Genomic DNA, 21,778 nt, shown 5'->3' with positions numbered 1-21,778 from the left:
CCTCCAGAATCTCTCCTGTCCCCACTGATGATGCAAAGCTCATCACCAGAGGCTCAGCAATCTCCTCCCTCGCCTCCCACAGTAGCCTAGGGTACATCTAGTCCGGTCCTGAAGACTTACCAATTTGATGCTTTCCAAAAACTCCTGCACATCCTTTTTCTTAATATCCCTTCTTAACATTCCTGAAACTTTTCATTTTCTAAAACATCTTGCAATGGCATTATTAACAGTATTTTCATTGACATAATCATGTGAGTTATTATTTTAAGTGATAAACTTGGTCAAGTCTAATTATAGTTGACTTGCTGATGAAAATAGTACTATGAGCAAAACTCTCAATAACAAACCCATGGAGGCATAGCGGTTAGCATAATGGCGTTACAAAGTTGGCGACCTGGGTGAAATCCCCATTGCTGTCTGTAAGGAGTTTGCCTGTTCTCCCCATAACCATATGGGTTTCCTCCCACAGTCCAAAGATATACTAGTTGGTAGGTTAATTAGTCATGGTAAATTTTCCTGTGGTTTGCTGGCCAGCAAGACTCATTGGGCTGGAAGAGCCTATTTCATGCTCTATTGCTAAGTAAGTAAACCAAATACAAAACAACAGCACAGAAACAGGCCCTTTGACCCATCTAGTCTGTGCAGAACTATTAATTCACCTAGTCCCATCGATCTGCACCCTGACTATAGCCCCCTATATCCCTCCTATCTGTGTACTTACCCAAATTTCTCTTGAATGCAGGTTCAGTTTCAACATTTATCACTTCTACCGGCAGCTCGTTCCGCACTCTCAACACCCTCAGCATAAATAAGTTCCCTTCATGTTCCCCTTAAACATTTCACCTTTCACCCTCAATCCATGACCTGTAGTTCTAGTCTCACCCAACCTTAGATAAATGCAAACAAGATTTTTTCCGAGAAACATAGAAAACCTACAGCACAATACAAGCCCTTCAGTCCACAATGCTGTGCCAAACATGTACCTATTTAAAAAATTACCTAGGGTTCCTGGAGCCCTCTTTTTCTGAGCTCCATATACCTGTCCAGGAGTCTCTTAAAATACCCTATCGTATCCGCCTCCACCACCATTGCCAGCAGCCCATTCCACGTACTCACCACTCTCTGCATAAAATAAACAGCCCTGACATCTCCTCTGTACCTACTTCCAAGCACCTTAAAACCGTGCCCTCTCACGTTAGTCATTTCAGACCTGGGTAAAAGCCTGTGACTATCCATACAATGAATGCCTCTCATCATTTTAAACACCTCCATCAGGTCACCTCTGATTCTCTGCCGCTCCAAGGAAAAAAGGTCGAGTTCACTCAACCTATTCTCATAAGGCATGCTCCCCAACCCAGGCAACATCCTTGTAAATTTCCTCTGCAACCAATTTTCTCCACATCCTTCCTGTAGTGAGGTGACCAGAACTGAGCACAGTACTCCAAGTTGGACCTGACCAGGGTCCTACATAGCTGTAGCATTATCTCTCGGAGTAATCCCACGGTTGATGAAGGCCAATATACTGTATGCCTTCTTAACCATGGAGTTAACCTGCGCAGCAGCTTTGAGTGTCCTATGGACTCAGAACCCAAGATCCCTCTGATCCTCCACACTGCTAAGTGTCTTACCATTAATACTATATTCTGCCATCATATTTGTCATACCAAAATGAACCACCTCACACTTATCTGGGTTCAACTCCATCTGCCACTTCTCAGCCAGTTTTGCATCCTATCAATGTCCCGCTGTAACCTCTGACAGCCCTCCACACCATCCACATCGCCCCCAATCTTTGTGCCTTCAGCAAATTTACCAACCCATCCCTCCACTTCCTCATCTGGGTCACTTACAAAAATCATGAAGAGAAGGGATCCCAGAAGAGATCCCTGAGGCACACCGTTGGTCACCAACTTCCATGCAGAAGATGACCCATCTACAACCATTCTTTGCCTTCTGTGGGCAAGCTAATTCTGGATCAACAAAGCAAGGTCCCCGTGGATCTTATGCCTCCTTACTTTCTCAATAAGCCTTGCATGGGGTAGCTTATCAAATGTCTTGCTGAAATCCATATACACTACATCTATTGCCCTACCTTCATCAATGTGTTTAGTCACATCCCCAAAAATTCAGTCAGGCTCGCAAGGCATGACCTGGCTTTCACAAAGCCATGCTGACTATTCCTAATTATGTTATGCCTCTTCAAATGTTAATAAATCCTGCCTCACAGGATCTTTCCTATCAACTTACCAACCACTGGAATAAGACTCACTGGTCTATAAATAATTTCCTGGGCTATCTCTACTCCCTTCCTTGAATAGGAGAACAACATCTGCAACCCTCCAATCCTCTGGAACCTCCCTCATCCCTATTGATGATGTAAGGATCATTGCCAGAGGCTTAACAATCTCCTCCCTCACCTCCCACAGCAGCCTGGGGTACATCTGGTCCCGGAGACTTATCCAACTTGATGCTTTTCAAAAGATCCAGTACATCCTTTCTTAATGTCTATATACTCAAGCTTTTCAGTCTGATGTAAATCATCCCTACAATTGCCAAGATCCTTTTCTGTAGTGAATACTGAAGCAAAGTATTCATTAAGTATCTCTGCTATCTCCTACAGTTCCATACACACTTTTCCACTGTTATACTTGATTGGTCCTATTCTCTCACGTCTTATCCCCTTGCTCTTCAAATACTTGTAGAATGCCCTGGGGTTTTCCTTAATCCTTTCCGCCAAGGCCTCCTCATGGCCCCTCTGGCTCTCCTAATTTCATTCTTAAGCTCCTTCCTGCCAGCTTTATAATCTTCTAGCTCTCTATCACTACCTAGTTTTTTGAACCTTTCATAAGCTTTTTTTCTTGATTAGATTTACAACAGCCTTTGTACACCACGATTCCTGTACCCTACCATCCTTTCCGTCTCATTGGAATGTACCTATGCAGGACGCCACGCATATATCCCCCAAACATTTGCCACATTTCTGCAGTACATTTCCCTGTGAACATCTGTTCCCAATTTATGCTTCCAAGTTCCTGCCTGATAGCATCATAGTTCCCCCTACTCCAATTAAATGCTTTCCTAACTTGTCTGTTCCTATCCCTCTCCAATGCTATGGTAAAGGAGATAGAATTGTAATCACCATCTCCAAAATGCTCTCCTGACACCCAACCAGGTTCATTTCCCAGTACCAAATCAAGTACAGCCTCTCCTCTTGTAGGCTTATCTACATATTGTGTCAGGAAACCTTACTGAACACACCTAACAAACTCCACCCCATCTAAACCCGTTGCTTTAGGGACACGCCAATCGATATTTGGGAAATTAAAATCTCCCACCACGACAACTCTTATTATTACATCTTTCCAGAATCCATCTCCCTATCTGCTCCTCGATGTCCCTGTTACTATTGGGTGGTCTATAAAAAACACCCAGTAGAGTAATTGACCCCTTCTTGTTTCTAACTTACACCCACAGAGACTCAGCAATCCCTCCATGACTTCCTCCTTTTCTGCAGCCGTGACACTATCTCTGATCAACAGTGCCACTCCCCCCCCACCCCATCCTTTCTGAAACATCTAAAGCCTGGCACTCTAAGTAACCAATCCTGCCCCTGAGCCACCAAGTCTCTGTAATGGCCACAACATCATAGCTCCAAGTACTGATCCACGCTCTAAGCTCATCTGCTTTGTTCATGATGCTTCTTGCATTAAAATAGGCACATCTCAAACTGTCGGTCTGAGCACATTCCTTCCCTATCACCTGCCTATCCTCTCTCTCGCACTGTCTTCAAGCTTTCTCTATTTGTGAGCCAACAGCCCCTTCCTCCATCTCTTCAGTTCAGTTCCCATCCCCCAGCAATTCTAGTTTAAACTCTCCCCAATAGCCTTAGCAAACCTTCTCCACCTCACTGTATTCTTTTACTCACTGTCAATAATCCCAAGATTACTACCTTTGAGGTCCTGCTTCTCAACTTTCTTCCTAACTCCCTATAGTCTGTTTTCAGGACCTCTTCCCTTTTTCTACCTATGTAGTTGGTACCAATATGTATCACAACCTCTGGTTGTTCACCTTCCCACTTCAGGATATCGTGGATGCGATCAGAAACATTTTGGACCCTGGCACCTGTGAGGTAAACCATCCATGTTTCTTTCCTGTGTCCACAGAATCGCCTGCCTGACCCCATAACTATAGAGTCCCCTTTTACTGCTGCCTTCTTCCTTTCCCTACCCTTCTGAGCCACAGGGCTGAACTCTGTGCCAGAGGCGCGGCCATTGTTGCTTCCCCCAGGAAGGCCATCCCCCACCGACCCCCCATCAGTACTTAGTGTTAAAGGAGACAGCCACGGGGGCAACTCTCTAGTATCCTCTTCTGTTACCCACTTATCTGTCTCTCAATGCCCCAGTGTGACTACTTGCCTTTAGCTCCTCTCTATCACCTTCACCTCCTCACTTTCCCTGACCAAACAAAGGTCATCGAGCTGCAGCTCCAGTTCCCTAACACAGTCCCAAAGGAGCTGCAGCTCAATGCACCTGGCGCAGATGTGGCCTTCCAGGAGGCTGGGGGTCTCCCAGACTTCCCACATCTGACACCCAGTACAGCACATGGGCCTCTCAGACATGCTTCCTGTTTCTATTCTTCATAGGTAACCTCCCTTGCCTTGACCCATTATTGGCAAAGCTCAGTTGAGCCAAAACCCTCCTACTCTTGTCTACCTCTACTCTGGTCCGCTCTATAAAGCTGTCTTCTTTTTAAACTCTTCCTGTCAGTCTTACTCACTGACATCTACATGCCTGCGCAGTCATTCCTTTATACCCTCACTCTACTCACTCACTATAACCCTAATCATTTTGCATAACTCTGTCATATCTCCTCTCATTCTTCTACGCTCTCGGGAATAAAGTTCTAACCTATTCAACCTCTCCCTATAACTCAGGTCCTCAAGTCCCAGCAAGCAGAATATAAAATAATTATCATTGTTACTGCAGCAACACAAGTCTCAATGAGAATAAAATGTTTATTTTCCTTTCCTTGATCTTTTCTAAGTACACATCAAATCTTGCAATTTCATGTTCACGTTCTTTGTTATATATGAGGCACAATAACAATGCTATCTAGAAATGTTATCTTTCAGGTTTCTGAAAGATTAATAACTTTTGAACAGGTTTTGTAAAATGTTTCATTTACTTGTATTTTTTATTATTAATAAATGTAAGTAAGCAATAGAACTCATCCTTTTTCCCTTAAGTCCATAATTGATGTTACTAATTCATTAATCAATGAAAATCTCTGCTCAAAATTTCATGCTGTACAGGAATATTTTTTAAAGGTTATTGCCAATTTGGGCACACTCTCAAGCAGATTTGCCCTACATCAATTGTCACCTCCCTGATCTCATGTTTACCATCTTGAATATTAATGTGAAGAATTAAGGACTTTGCCCATTTTCTCTGGCTCCAGGCATAAATTTCCTTTCCCTGTCTATCCCCTTGCTTCTCATATACATTTAAAATGTCTTGGGATTCTCCTTAATCCCATTTACCAAGTCTATTTAATGGCCCCTGTAATCCTCACTAATTCCTCATTTAAGATTCCTGCTTCCCTCGTATTTCTTAAATATTGGCTGTAATCAGTTTACACACACTTCCTTTTTCCTTATGACTAAACGAACGATACTGCTTGCCAATCAGGATTCCCAAACCTTGCTTTTACTCATCTTTAACTTTTGCAGGAATATGCTAGTCATGAACTTTAGTCACTTGGCTAAAGGATTCTGTATCATATGTGGATTTAATTCTAAATAGCTGCTCCCTACACCAATTTAGCACCTGACAACCAGTCTGAACCTTCTTCATGTGTATCTAATACTTATGGTAATATGATCACTATTCTCAAAATGCTCAGTAACTTAAACATTTTAGAATGTGAAAATACATTCTATTACTATGTCAGCTACCTCATTTGACCCAACTTGCCTTGGCCACTCTATGATCGTGCAATTGTATTGTAAGTAAACCATTGGCTAGTAAAGTTCAGCTCCTCCAGTATGCTGAAACATAAAGATAGCAAAATGGTTGCAGAGGCTGCTGCCAATCCAGAATTCAAAATGTGTGGTCTAATACTTATAACCAATGCACATGATCAAACACCACTTGTTTTGCAATAGTGCAATTAGCATTCACAATTTTGCAGACATGGGTAATGAACTCTTAGAATCATCCCTGAGCTACAAGTCTGCTTGCTACTCCCTCCAACATTAGGAGGAGCATACTGGTCAACTAGCATCAAGATTTTAAGAGCAGTCCTCACAAAATCTGGATTTGATATGAGCAGCTGATGTTGACTTTCACTGAACAATTGCTTAAACCTCTGAGTGTTTGTGCATTTACTTTCACAGTTGTTCCACAGAAACCTAGCCGAGTAGTCCAGTCATCATTAGAGTGCACATAGAGTTTCTTTGCAAAAGTTAAATCATAATTTACAATGCACAACCCTGTGCAGTAGGAATAATTTTAAGGAGTAAACCCTTGATTCAGTGGTGGCAATTATGTCTCTCAGTCAAAGGTGCAAGTTTGATTCACATTGCAGAAGTCCCATTAAGGAAAGATGGGGATATTTGGTTCTGGGTGGGCGTAGAGCAGCCAGTTAGGTATGACAAAACTTTCTCTATGCATTTGCTTAATTAAGCAACTGGTATAATATGGTAACAATTATAAGAACATCGAACCTGCAAACAATTACTGTTTCACAAGTCTCTCAGGAAAGAACACAAATATCATTAAGAAATAACTTCAATTTACACACGATGGCACACTGGCATTACAAGTAGCGCAGCTATCTCAAAACTCCAGCTACTATGTTTAATTGTGACCTTCTACTACGGACTGAGTGGAAATTGTATATTCTCCATGATTAGTTTCCTCTTACATCCTAAAACCGTGCTGGTTGTCAGGTTACAAACTTGGACAAATCTGCAGATGCTGGAAATCCAAGCAACACACACAAAATGCTGGATGAACTCAGCAGGCCAGGCAGCATCTATGGAAAAGAGTAAACAGTTGACATTTTTGGCCAAGACCCTTCATCAGAAATATTATGTGCCCTAACGAAGGGTCTTGGCCCACAACATCAACTCTTTTCCATGGATGCTGCCATGGTGTATTGATTGTCAGGTTAATTGGCTACTCTCTAGGAGGGTGGGTATTGATAGAAGGTTCAAAGGCACATGAGAGAATAGGTTACAGGAAACTAAATGGAGAGAATAGGATTGCTGAGAGCTGGCATAGATTCAATGGGCTGAATATGCTCCTAAAATGTGTGGAAATATAAAAGACAAAATTAACTTGGACATCTTTACATAAGAGACAAAAACTACACATCAGACAAGGCTTTGAAATTAAATAATTTTATTAAAGTGAATGACATGCTAAGAAAGACAAAATTCAGACTTTAAGCTAAATTATAATAATGGGATATGGTAATTCTAGAATTCAAGCAATTAGTATTAATGATTCCCAATCAGAATACAAGTGAAGTCCTGGGATTAGGTTGCTCTTTTCTAGACTTGAAATATCAAGCTCCCCCCTGCATAAGGATGTTATAATCTAAACTTGTGTTCAAACATAGTCCTGGAGTGGCATTGCAATTTCAGAAGCATTTTCCTTCTGTTAACTTTCAGCCAAGGTATGCACATTACCAGTGGATGAAGAGCAGAGATTATGTCTTCAAACATATCAAAATACAATGGTATCATTTTTTTCTGTGAGCTATTGTGAGTGCAGAATGACTGTTGTATTTTTCTAACATCCATAACTGCACTTTGGTAATTTACGGACTTGACAAGTGTACGCAAATGCAGATTGCTCTTACTCTGTTGCTTGTTACCAGTTTCGAATGATGATCCAAGAAAGGAACTCTTGATTGGGAAAATGAGATTGCGGCATGTGCAAAATAAGTCCGGAAGGAAGTGTAGAAGTTGGTGATCGGTGAACAGATTTCCACAAGCAAAATATCTAAGAATGGGCAATAGCAAACAAGCAATACATGGAGGAGAGAATATTGAGGCTGGGGAGAGATAGGGGGAAATACTGCCAACAGAGAAAAGAAAAACTATTAAAAAGGGGATAGCTTGAATTCTATTGTACAATGATGATCAGGATCTTGAGCTAACAACTGTCCTACCTTGGTCATTTAACTTGAGAATGGCCCAGAAACACCTGTATAATAAACATGAAATTTTTGGTGATAGACCAGAAGAAATAATCATGGGGGGGGGGAGAGGGGGCAGGGGGAAATCAGCACCAATGTCAACAAACAGCATATTATTCATTTGAAGGTTTTTCTTCCATTACATGAAGCATTTATAAATACATGGATGTTGCAATAGGAAATGTAGTTTATTTACAAATCTGTCATCTGAACACTTTCTGCATCTGGTGGTAGGCTTTTTAAAAAATGTTTTTTTAAATGTTTTTTTTTATTGCTGCGGCACCATATCTTGTAACAAAATGCTCACAAATCCATTTTACATATTTGTACTTTTACCTTCCACGTACCATGGGCAGAGCCACATAAATATCAAAGTAGCAGAACAGTATAATACTTAATAATTTTCTTACAAATATCTAACAGTGTATTCATTCAATAGTAATTACTGAAATCTATATTTTGAAAACTTTTTGCTTTAACTAAATCGCCCATCCAGTGATTAGTGTGCAACCATATTGTACTTTTTAAGAGAGGAAAAAGTAAAGCACAACAACCATCTAATTCTTCCACACAAACAAGCAACAAGCATAATTTTCATAACTAGACTGCCTTTTTGGATTGAGTTAGAACAGGTCAAAACAAATAAATAAAAAAAAGCAAACAAAACCACAACTAAAAATTGCTTGGCTCAAACTGATTATTTGAGAGGGTGCCAGGAAGAGTTGTATTTTGCCTAATTGTATAATACAGAGGATTGAGAGGAGGCTGGTGTTAGAAATCAGCATAAAACTACAATGGAATGGAATACAGTATGTTGCCAGGTTAGAACTTCTAGTACCATGAACTACGAGAATAAAACTCATCCAACAAATGTTTTAAGAAACTCAAAGTGAAAATGGAAATAAATAAAAAGACTAATTGTACAATGATGCAACAGTGTTTAATTTTTTTTTAAGTGTTTGAAACATCTTTTATACAAACAATTGTAACATTTCTCAATTCCACTTTAATCTGCTTAATTTCGTTCTGGCAAGTTAACGTTTTTAAATTAAGAGTAGTCATTCTACTCTATTTTGTGTCTAGATAAATTAAGCTAATCACCCATTCCAGTGAAAAGCTATCAAAAATTCTACCATATATTTCTAAGTGTATTTACAATATACAATGATTTGATATCAAGTAAAAATCGAAAGATAGTAGAGGTGATTTGGCTGTGCTTTTTCCCCTTTTTAAAAATTCTGCCTTTAAAGGCACTCTGCATGCTTGTTGGCTAAGGGATTGAAAAAGGCCCATGGAGAAGGGAAAAAAAAATCAACAACTATATCTACAACACAAATGAAATACAATTTATTATTTTGTATCTCTTAAAATAATTCTGTTGTCCATATATAATATCTGCATAAGTTGTGGATTACTTAGTCAAGTAAATCACTTATCCATGAAGCAAAATCAAATTGTATATTATGAAATAGTTGTTTGTTATGGAAGGGTAAAACAGAATAATGAACGATGGATACAAATTAGTCCTTCCAGTGTATTTCGCTATAGTCTTTTTTTTAAGCAACATAACGGAAAGCATGAATAAAATAGTATTTCAATGATATACTTGACCATTTTTCAGTATATATGATTATGTAATGAAATATTAAAGTAACTGCAAAATAAATTTGTTACTTAAGGCTCTTATATGTATGGCACCTAAGGATAGTTAGTGCAAGATTATTCCACTGCTGTGGTAACAGATCACGCATTCAATACACTACAACACATTTGGAATGCTGTCAAAATCTTTGCACTGAACGCAATGTGCTTTTGAGAAGCCTGAGTGTTTTTTTTTGTGCATGCTTGCACCATGTTATAAAATTCATGCAACAAAATTCCTTTTTTCTACTTTATATCTATATATCTGTAATTGATTTATCTTAGCAAATCTTCATTAAGGAACATTCTACTATAATTAGAAGACTTCAGAAACCTTAACTACACTTAATCATTACAGTTACCCACTCAACCACACCCTTTGATAATTTAGAATGCTGTCATATTATTTATGCATCAGCTTCCTGCACATATTTAAAAAAATCACAAATCTGTTTTTCCACTCAGTTCCTCCATAATAACTTCTACTTAAAAATAAAAACTATGCAGCAAAACTAATAAAATTAAAGTGGCACTTGCTAGACAGCTACTGTCAAATCACAACTGTTTGGAATACAATTACATTTACTGTTCCTTTAAAGTTTTTCTTGAAATTATCATAAAAAGAAATAGTAAGTTTTTGTTTTAAAAAGTACAACTCCGCATTAGCATTGGGGCTGAAACCAACCATGCACTTTGATCATCTGTTTTGGCTAGTCTCTACCTGAGAAATGTTTCAGATTTCTAAAACAAGAGGACATGGCCCTCCATGCAGAAGATATGCAGATTTTTAAGAAGTGAGCAAGTTGAATAATTTTTGGCTTTTCCACTTGTAGTCAGATATCCCAAAAAGAGAGGATTTAAAAAAACACTAACCTACAGACACTAATTTGTTTATATGGTCGCTATTTGCATTTCACTGTGAAAATAATGAAGTTTTATTATTTATAGTTTAGTAAGATTTCTATATACCTACTGAGAATAATCTAGATCTAGAAATTCTCAGACTAATGGAAAGAAATTCCTGTGTGACTCCCACCTAAAACATGCCAAAGAGTAATGTGTAATTTCCAAGTGTGAATTTATCTGGGCCAGAATAATTCTACATGGGGCTAATTTGTCCTACAACCACATTTTATTTTGCCTTCATTTGGGACAACATGAAGCTTTCCATAAGTAGAAATAGCACACCAAACATTTTATTTGCAAGTTCCATACAGAGCATTAAAGGAGTCAGCAGTGGAAGTTTTTTTTGTAAAAAGTTTCTTCCGTTAAAGATACCTAACATTTGTATGTTTAAGTGTGTACACCTTTTGTGCAATACTACAATAAATAATTAGAAAGTGGATTCAGAAAAATCAGGATATGCAAAATGAGTGTTGTGACTAATTGATTAGATATGCTTTGAAGCCACACATTGTGAAAGTTAACATCTCTTTTTCTTAAGTGTGGGATGTAGTTATCTGATAGAAAATGGTTTCATAAAGCATGTACAAGCAGATTTCACAATTCAGTTTTAATTTTGTTTTAAAAAAGAACTACATTGGCAGAATTAAGATTAATTCACTTTGATGCACACTATCCACTGGACAGTCTTTTTGAACTAAACTAGCAGGCCAAGACTTCTTCATCAACCACCACCCACCATCCCACCTTCAAAAAAAAAAGATTCAACTGCTTAATATTTTATAACTGAACAATTTGTTTTTCTCTTTAGTCATCAAAAAACATTTAACCTGAAACATTTACATTGCAAGCCACATCAAAATGCTTATTGGCATTACACCAGTAGCATTTTGTGGTTTTCTTTTTTGTTCACCAGTAAAAGAATATAAAATCTTGTTCATTGAAGTGTTGACTGTAATAAAATAGATTTGCATTGTACTGCACAGTTTTTCCCGGAATTGTGAAAATGGTTGAAGGGACCATGCACTGCCAGAGCAGGCCTAAAGCTTCCCACGCCAAAATGCAGTGGCCTCCCAAGGTGCAGACCCCTATTTTTAAATATCAGGAAGACTAGCTAGCGAATCAAGTAGCTGTCTAAATTAGTTAATGCTCTTGGAGTGTTATTTATTTATTAAAAGAACAAGAGGTCTACAAAATGTGGTAAACCTTTTTATAATTTATGATACTTGACTCCAGCATCAACATTTTCAGTGCCAATTATCTGTTGCAAGTCTGAGGCAGTTACATGTACCAAGAAGCAGATATTCGCCCTCCTTCCCCAACACCCCTCAACTTTATCACTATCCCAGGGTTTCTTTAAATTGTCACTTTTCTGTGATACAAATACAGTACTGGAGGAGGAAAACATTTTTGGCATTATTTTTAAATATAAATCTGGCAAACAAATACAGTACTTAAACAAAAAAAAGCAAACAAAGAAGACATAGCGTTCCTAAAATACCCACTATACTTTTTCCAAGATTAGTCTGCACAAAAATGTCAATAGTAAGATAAGTTGCAAAATAAGTTTTGCAGTTGTACCCTTTAAATACTTGATAAAACATGTTTCATAGGCATCAGCAGGAAAATACTGTACTTATTGTCCCATTTTAAATACTAACCTCATACTTTATTTTATATGTTTCTTACCTATATTAATACTGAAAAAATTAAACTTTGTTTGAATGCTCTGAAGACCCATACATACACAATAAAACCGTTTTTTTGCGCGTCACCTGAATAAATATGTCAGACATTGTCTTAACCGAGTATTTGCATGTTTGAACTTAGTTACAGTAATGTACAGTCCTAAAAAGATCCCCATTTCACTGGAAAATGCATTATATGTTACAGCTCTGTTGTGGTAATTGTCAGTCTACTGCAGTGCATTCCAATGCTTATGGTTTTGTTTCCTTCCCTCTCCCCATGAGGCAAACTAGTGTTGAAAACACCTGCTGTGGAGAAGTGAAAAAATGTTTCTTCTTTTTTTTTAAAATCAGCCATTTTCTGGTTTCAGAATCTAAGTTAAGGCCAACATAAAAAAATAAAAAAATTAAAATCTCTTTAGCTTTCAAAGTAGTGGCTTAAAGGATTGCAATCACAGTACAAACTACCTGCATGGTGCAGTTTTGCTCCATCATTGTCTGCATAGTGTACTGCATTGATCAGTTATCATACCCCTCAGTTTCTGCACATAAAAATGTGTAAGTATTCCCAAACAATAATTAAATCTGAATTTGCCCAGTTCTTTTAGTTCTTTCCTTGTGACTGCTGCTTCAAGGGGGCTGGAGGGGTCCCTGCTGCAGCTGAAGGCTTGATCCATGGGAGGGAAACCAGCGGGGATGCTCGAGAGGTGGCTGTGGTTGTCATCATTGTAACCTGGATCACTTGTTCACTCTGCATCAGTCTAATCAGAGTTTTCACGCGTTCCAAGGAGGCCCGAGTTCCTTTCTGTTTAGCTATGAGACTAGTTTTCAATTCCAGACATTTCTGTTAAATAAAGATGAGACAACTTAAGTTCTTCAGCTGGCATGTCTGAGTCATTGATAGTGAACTGTATAGACCCTGAACAAATTTCTGCTTGAATTTGTATTCTCGCTGAGATATTTTAATCTACAGAATTAGACTGTTCAATCCATCTTATCTAATGACGTGACTTCACAAAGTACAGTCACAAACCCACATCCATAACTAAGTTATTCTTCTGAAAACTCATCCAGTTTCCTTTTAAGTCAAATTGTGGTCTTTGCCTGAATAGCTACCTCCTGGTAAAACATGCCCAGTCCTTCATAGTAAGTAAAATTATTTTAACACTACCCTTCATTTCTCTAGTGGTGTTCCTGAGTTTAGGCCTTCCTTCCCAACTTGCCAAATGGCAGAACCAATTTGTCAATACTTGACTCACTCACAACGCTCAAAATTAAAACATTCCAAATCTTTCCAAAATTATAAGGCGTTTTGGGCATTGTTGATAACATAGTTTCTATTTCCATTCTACAGCTTTAATATTTTTCTTATAACAAATAATTGCACCCAGCATTGCAATTGCAAACATCTTGTGTACGTTACTTTGCTGATTTTGTATTTTGCCCAATGCCCCCACCAAATTAAAGTCCAATTTCATTCAGAATGCTAAACTTTTGCTAAAATATATTTTTACTGAAAAGTATTTTTTTTTTAAATCATTTTGGAGAATCAACAGATCTTAGTGCTGAAAGCTGATAGTTAAAATTGAATAGAATCACGGTGATGGGAATTTACGTTTTATGTACACAGAGGTAGAACAAAATAATGTGAGAATATGTATAAATTATGGACAGGAGTGTATGGTGCCATGATATAATATAAACTCCACACCATGTAATGTTTTATTATGCACTAATACTATTTAAACATACTTTCAATCAGTATTAAAACCCTCAAATCAATACTCATATTATCTTCTATTACATATTACACATTTTGAAAACAGAATAGGTCTACAAAATACAGTTAATTGGAATCTGAAATAAAAACAGAACTGCTGGAAATATCTTCAGAGGGGGTTATTTCAAAGGAGATGTGAGGGTTTAAAGCAGAGTGTGGTGAGTGCCTGGAATGCACTACCTGGGGTGGTGGTGGAGGCAGAAACAGACTTTTAACAAATGTTTAGATAGGCATATGAATGTCAGGAAAATGGAAGGATATGGACATTGTGGAGTCAGAAGAGATTAGTTAGCCATTTGATTACTAATTTAATTGGTTCAGTACAATATTGTGGACCGAAGGGCCTGTGCTGTACTCTTCTATGTAAAACTTAGCAAGAGAGGCAGCATTTCTATAGAAAGAAACATCCACCTGAACTCCGTCACTCTCGCCACAGATGCAGTCCCAAAGTGCATTTTGTCTTTTTATTTCTGTATTTTATTTCAATTTTATGAAACGTTAAGTTCATACTTAAAATTTATGCCATAATTGTAATTATTTAGGCAGCACAGCCAACCTTTTTTTTAAAAAAAGTTGTTACATGCCTACCTGTCACAGTAACTCATTCCTTTGAAACAGAAACTAGGCACAATCACATTTAAAATATTTGCAATTAGAATAGAATATTAAAAACCACCATCGCTTTTTTAAAAGAACACAAATGTTCTTTTACTCAGCATCTCATCTAGAACCAGAGTTAAATGAAAATTCAGCTCATGCATGTGATTCAGCCCTGTTGTGTTAATTTTTCAAAGTTTGCCATCCATGAATTATAAAAACGTTTAAGTTGATTACTGTTATTAAAAAAAATCTTATGCAGTATCTCAAAGGTCAGCCTGAACTTCCAACCAGATTTAGTCAACTATAAACATGATGCTAATGCCTTTCTAGTCAGTACATATAAAAACAAAGTGTGTATGGGGATGCCAGTTGTATTTTCTTTTTACTGGAAGTCAGTGAAGTAAAAAAATACAGCTAACATGTCATAATAAAAATACACACTTCTTACTTTAAGTAGTAACCATTAAGAGTTTTATGCACATAAATGGAAAGGGAATAAAGGTTCATAATGCATCTTAGTCATTTGACCACAACCAGTAAATTGTAAGCAATCTCACCGTGACAGCATTACTGAGCAATCTGTCCTTCTCCTCCAGCTGTTCATGTTCACACTTCAACTCGGTACCTCGCTTTAACAATTTCCTTTTCTCTTCCTCTTTCACTGTTGAAATAACAATAATTTCAAAATAATATTATTTTCTCAATTAATCAAGTTAACAACCATGTATATTTTAGAGCAGGCACATGCAATTACTAAAGCATTCACTTCAGCGCTGTTTTATCTGTATTTGCAGACAGAAATTCATAGAACAATCAGATGAAAGTCTTATAAAGTAGACTTATTCTTAATGATTTATATTTTAATCAGCTGAATTATTTTACCTTTGATCAACATGTCAAAATCAGACACTGAAGAATCACCAAGAGTATTTTGTTTGCATTGAAAAGCAATGGACAATAATTATTGAAGTATTATGTAGTTATCCACATATTTCTATTAACGTTTGCAAATGTTTGATTAAAAATGAATACTGAGGGATTTATCCAGGCTTCACTGTAGGATGAAGCCAACCTGAATAAAAACTGTAGAGTTAATTAAGCTAACATGTCATGATTTCAGTTATTTATATTAATTAAACTCCATTATACCTCCAAGTTCATAATCTTCTCTAGGCAGCTTCATATTGCATATTTTAAGAGATTTTAAAGCAGATTTGCCTTTTTAACAGATCTTACTTTTTTGTAAATCAGCATCATGAGACAGTGGACTTAGTAATCCAAGTAAAATGAAGTATCATAGATAATTCCCAATATTAAATGATAATAACTGAGATTATGAAGCATGACACAGCCTAGCTTGAGTAGCTTGTTTTTTGAAATGATAATGTTAAAAAGAAACAGTAGAAGATACAAAATGGCTGAAAATCTAGCCACTGATCAATTTTTTCTGCCAAAGTGCTTCTGCAAGTTTGTGAAGCTCTCTCCTCATTCATTTCTTTCACCCTCACCATTTCACCCATGATTCCTCTGATTACTGTAATGCTCTCATTCATAATACAGCCAGGTTACTTAGATGTGAAACTTCGTAATTGGGAAAATATTCCTCATAGCTACCAAGACTGTCTTTTACAAAGCTTTAGAAAACTCATTACACGTTTCAACATTCTGACAAAGGGATGACAGCATTAGGTTCCATATCTCTTGTAACTCTGAACTTTCCAATCTCCCCAAATCGGTAAACTACAACATCCCATTCTGGGTGAAGAGAAATTTTGTCTCATTAAATTTTTGTCCCTTCCACAAATTCAATTTTTTTTAGCTTCAATTTCATCCCTCTCTGAATCTCTTTCTGAATTTGACATCCTTGATGTCAAATTGATTCTACCCACTTATTTAATAGCACCCATCTTTAATCCTGTCTCTAATCTACCACTAAAAAACTGTGTCCTTGTCAATTGCATCAAGATTCTCAAGAACATAGAATAGTACAGCACAGTACAGGCCCTTCGGCCCACAATGTTGTGCCGACCCTCAAACCCTGCCTCCCATATAAGCCCCCCACCTTAAATTCCTCCATATATCTGTCTAGTAGTCTCTTAAACTTCACCAGTGTATCTGCTTCCACCACTGACTCAGGCACCAACCACTCTGAGTAAAAAACCTTCCTCTAATATCCCCCTTGAACTTCCACCCCTTACCTTAAAGCCATGTCCTCTTGTATTGAGCAGTGGTGCCCTGGGCAAGAGGCACTGACTATCCACTCTATCTATTCCTCTTATTATCTTGTACACCTCTATCATGTCTCCTCTCATTCTCCTTCTCTCCAAAGAGTAAAGCCCTAGCTCCCATAATCTCTGATCATAATGCATACTCTCTAAACCAGGCAGCATCCTGGTAAATCTCCTCTGTTCCCTTTCCAATGCTTCCACATCCTTCCTATAGTGAGGCAACCAGAACTGGACAGAGTACTCCAAGTGTGGCCTAACCAGAGTTTTATAGAGCTGCATCATTACATCGCGACTCTAAAACTCTATCCCTCGACTTATAAAAGCTAACACCCCATAAGCTTTCTTAGTCCTGACGAAGGGTCTCGGCCTGAAACGTCGACTGCGCCTCTTCCTATAGATGCTGCCTGGCCTGCTGCGTTCACCAGCAACTTTGATGTATGTTGCTTTCTTAACTACCCTATCCACCTTTGAGGCGACTTTCAGGGATCTGTGGACATGTACCCCAAGATCCCTCTGCTCCTCCACACTACCAAGTATCCTGCCATTTACTTTGTATTTTACAAGTGCAGTCTTCTTTTAAAAAACCATTGTAAATTTCTAGCCAACTGAAACTCTTCTGTCTTAAACCACAAGATGCCCTATTGACACTTCATCCCTCTCCTTGCCAATCTAAAATAACACCCGGTTAAGCAAAACTGAGACATAAAAATTCTCCTTGTCTCCTTCCGTTCTCTTTAATCCTAAGTCAAATCCTGCAACCTTTTCATATTCAGGTGTTTGCAGTCCTGTATTTCTAAATTTTTCCACATTCATGAACTGACAGGCTTCTTCTTTAACCAAGCTTTTGATCATTTGGCCTATGACCTCCATGTCAGATTTGGATTAATAACACTTGTCGTGTTTTCCTAAACTAAAGGCTCTACATGAACAGAAGTTGTTGCTGTTTTAAACCTGTTGTTATGGATTAGTATGTTAAAGAAATGCATGGAAGCTTTTCCAATTGAAAATGGCATAACCATAAGAGTTAATTAACAATCAACAATTTGAGTTTAACTTTCACTTACAAACTGAATATGCTTCCTGTAAAGCTGATGTAAATATCAGTAAGAGCTTGAATTTGAACCTGCATTTGTCCCTTCTACTTGCTAGAGTTAACCATTTTAGGTGTCAACATACCTGCTTTATGTGCAAGATAGGAATGGACAATAGCCAGAGTCCCAGGCCATGATACATTATCTTCTTTCTTTAGTACCTGTATAGACCAAGAAGATATTTACCAATGAAAAAAATTCACAATTCACCGATCTCTCTTAAACAGTTGTCCTGGGATCACTGATTGAATGAATAAACTTATTCAGTTGGGCCTACACTGTAATAATTATATGTTTAGATAAAAGAAATATGACTTAAAATGACATGGCACATTTTAAAAATCAGTCTAAAACGTTACAGACACAGTTAAGCACTGATTCTATAATTTCCATCATCTTCAATGTCAGGACATATGAAGAAGTATCTTAGAGGACATTCACAAAATGAACCATTGTTATGAGGCCTTGATTCTTTCAATTCCTATTGCAGTACCGTTACAAAGAGCAAAAATGAACATCAGATTTCTGAAGTTTTTAAAAAAATTGATTTAGAACACAGATTTCTTGGAATGGTTTTGTCCACATTAGCCAGTTTTAAACAAGATTTATTAATAAGGGAGATCTTTCACTGTCACCTTAAAGTTTAAATATAAATGGCAGATTATACTACGTTTGCTCACCTGTAACGACTGCTGAGACCCCAAGTCAGGAGGCAGAACAAAGCCGGAACACAAAATAGTCTTTATTCAGTAAAGCCATGGAGCTACAAAAACCTCAACAGTGCATTCCAAATCATAGCTATTTAAACAGTTTACTCAAGAACATTTAAGACATTAGGAACAATGACCAGTGAAAGTCAGTAAAGATTTTTATTCCTCATGTATGTGAAGGATGTAAGAAATAAAGTCAATTCAATTCAAATCAGCCTGAGATTGGTTGTCAGCTGGCCAATAGGCATTGGTTGTTTTGGCTCGCCGTAACACCTCCCTCAAAGCTGATCACCTGTAGGATTTGAGCCAAGGGGTGATTTAGATTCGATGGCTGGTGATCAGCCCTTCTTCATGGTCGCAAGCTGTCACAATCTTATCACAATGTTACTTGCAGCTGTGCTGGCATTTGGATTGGTTTGGTTGGGGTAAATTGAACCCTTCCAAGAGGAAATGAAGGTCCAGCTCTGTGTTTGATAATCTGCCTAACGAAACTGTTGGGTCTTCTGGAACACGTGTCCGCAACTGGTTGACGTGATGACACCAGGAATGTCTGTTTACGACAATTTCATAGAGTACTTTCTCCATTCATTTGACAATCTAACGTGGTACCCAGGGGATCTTTCCCATTGTAATACTGTCTACATCGCCAGGTGCCTTAAGTCCACAAATAAAAATCAGATATTTGAACTGTGACTCAGTCACGTTATCCAGTTTGAATTTTTCACACTTATGACTGACGACACCAGCGTATGAGGAAGTTATCGGCCTCATGTTTAATGAATTTTAGGTAATGGTAGTGAACACTGAAGAGAGAAAACTGCGCTCCAGTAATGATTGTTAACTGTTGGACAGTCTTGTCAAACAATAGGTCACGCTGGTTCTTAGGCAGGTTGAAGTTGAAATAATGCTCACGTTCAAGCAGTATTGAATATTTGGAACAAAGTGCGTGTCTTCCATGAGTAGTCTTTACTGACAAACTCGAACCCAGAAGATATCTTCATAATATTTGAAACAGAATTCAAACACAACTCCCAAAGCAGCATCAAACTGGAAGCTGGTAATGACTCACAGGCATTCTGTTCAGTGTTTGACACTGATGTTGTTGGACTCACTGACAACCTGCTTGTCAAAGTTTCGATTAACTTCAGCTGGGTCACCTCAGATTGAGCTTGCTGCTGTTGGAGAATTACGCACAAGTCTCTTGCTGAAATTGCCATGTTGATATAACATAGTACCTCGTCACCAATTTGTTGTGTTCACTTATCTGTTCTACTGATGAGACCCAAAGCTGGAACTCAAAATAACCTTTATTCAAGTAAAACCACACAGCTACAAAAACCTCAACAATGCACCCAAAGCATAACTATTTAAAGTTTACCCAAGAAAATTCAAGACGTTGTTAGGAATAACAACCAATCAATGAACGTCAGTCTGGATTTGGTTGTTAACTAACCAATAGGTGTTGGTTGTTTTTGCTCACTGTAACAGACTGTACTTTAGAAGAAATCGAGCCATTAACTAAATGGAGGTTTTGAGTCAGGTCAGATATGGCAGCCTGTTTAGTGATTTCTCAACATTTCATGCTTCAGTAGCTGGAACTGGGGCATAAATGCAGCTCATATAAATTTCTCTTTCTAGAAGGGATTTGACAGATGGCCTGCAATGTATGAAGTGATGAAAGAGTAGACAAGACATCTTTCCGTTAACCTCCTCTTTCCTCTCATACTTTATTATGCAGAAGCCAAAACACTTCTTTCAACAAGGTAATAATTCATCTGAACTTTTCCACTTAACTTTGCATTCTAGTGGATTTGTGGAACTGCAACAATTACAACTTTGATAAATCTTCATACCATCCAGGTCAATGCATCCCACTTGATTAGAACTCCATTAACGACCATAAGCATTCATTTTTTCCACCACTAATGCAGTGCCTGTAGGGTGCACCATCTACAAAATGCACTGTAGTTACTTACCTAGGTTACTCCAACTAGCGACCTCTACCACCAAGGGGGACAAAGGGCTTTCAATTCAAGGGAAAGTCACTATATGAATGTTCATCTCCAAGTCACACATCATCCCGACTTGGAATTCTCTCTCTGCTTCTTCAACACCTCTGCATTAAAATTCTGGAATGAACCACGAGACTACCTTCCCCAGAGGTACAGCAGTAGTTGGCCAGCAACACCCAGATATCAAACAACCAGTAAAGAATGTATTATGAAGTTAACTAAATGGAAACTATAATTGAGACAATATCCCTAAACCTGGAAAATAAGTCTTGTCAGTCATCACGAAAATAGGTCTAAGACTGATGATGACATTCCAGTTAAGATAAGGTAAGACACCATAAATTAATTCCTAGGCTACGTACATCTGCTTACCTGAGACTATTAGCGGCTTTATTTTGCTTACAAAGTGTTTCGAATTTATTAATGCAATCAAATTTGCTGAATGACATAGTACCAGTACCTTTTCTTGACATCTGGGGCAGACCCATACTCCCTTGGGAATTGTCTTAAGGGGAGGTTCCAAGCATTCCAGATGATAAACACGAGAACAAGTGTCACACAAAAGAAGTTGACCACTACGTTTGCACACTGTACAATAATCTTCATGAATGTCATCCTGCAATATGAAGCCAAAGAAAATCCAGGTTAGTTTGAGCAAATTTTAACAAATATCACAAGTGGTATTGACCAAAGTAGTTTTAAATACTTTGAAGAAAGACATGCAAAATTTAAATCCCTTCATATTGTTAAACAACTCTTACCCCTGTAATCTACTTCAACTATCCTTAATTTCATCCTACTGACTACGTATCTACAGTGTATTCAACTTAAGTATCAATTTAAGAATTATCTTCTGGTTAATTAATACAATTGGTTGAACTTACATTGAACTGAAATTGGTGCATTAGTAGCTTTGCAATTTA

General features: G+C 37.8%; 1 protein-coding gene across 3 annotated transcripts in view; it reads right to left on the bottom strand.

Moving 5' to 3' along the window:
- Positions 1 to 7,432: 7,432 nt before the first annotated feature.
- Positions 7,433 to 21,778, bottom strand: part of phf21b (PHD finger protein 21B) — a 168,842-nt gene continuing 154,496 nt past the window's right edge. For all 3 annotated transcript variants that reach the window (XM_063058098.1, XM_063058099.1, XM_063058100.1), the window contains 4 exons: positions 21,316 to 21,471; positions 18,219 to 18,294; positions 15,372 to 15,475; positions 7,433 to 13,278 (listed from right to left, as the gene is read on the bottom strand). In XM_063058098.1, coding sequence (XP_062914168.1) covers positions 13,039 to 13,278; positions 15,372 to 15,475; positions 18,219 to 18,294; positions 21,316 to 21,471 — 576 coding nt within the window. In that variant the 3' untranslated portion in view covers positions 7,433 to 13,038. The remainder of the gene's footprint in view (positions 13,279 to 15,371; positions 15,476 to 18,218; positions 18,295 to 21,315; positions 21,472 to 21,778) is intronic.

The sequence above is a fragment of the Mobula hypostoma genome, chromosome 9 (genome assembly GCF_963921235.1).
Source record: "Mobula hypostoma chromosome 9, sMobHyp1.1, whole genome shotgun sequence".
In the NCBI taxonomy this organism is placed as follows: Eukaryota; Metazoa; Chordata; class Chondrichthyes; order Myliobatiformes; family Myliobatidae; genus Mobula; species Mobula hypostoma.
Note: the sequence above shows the minus strand (reverse complement) of the source record. Positions and strands in the feature narration are given on the sequence as shown.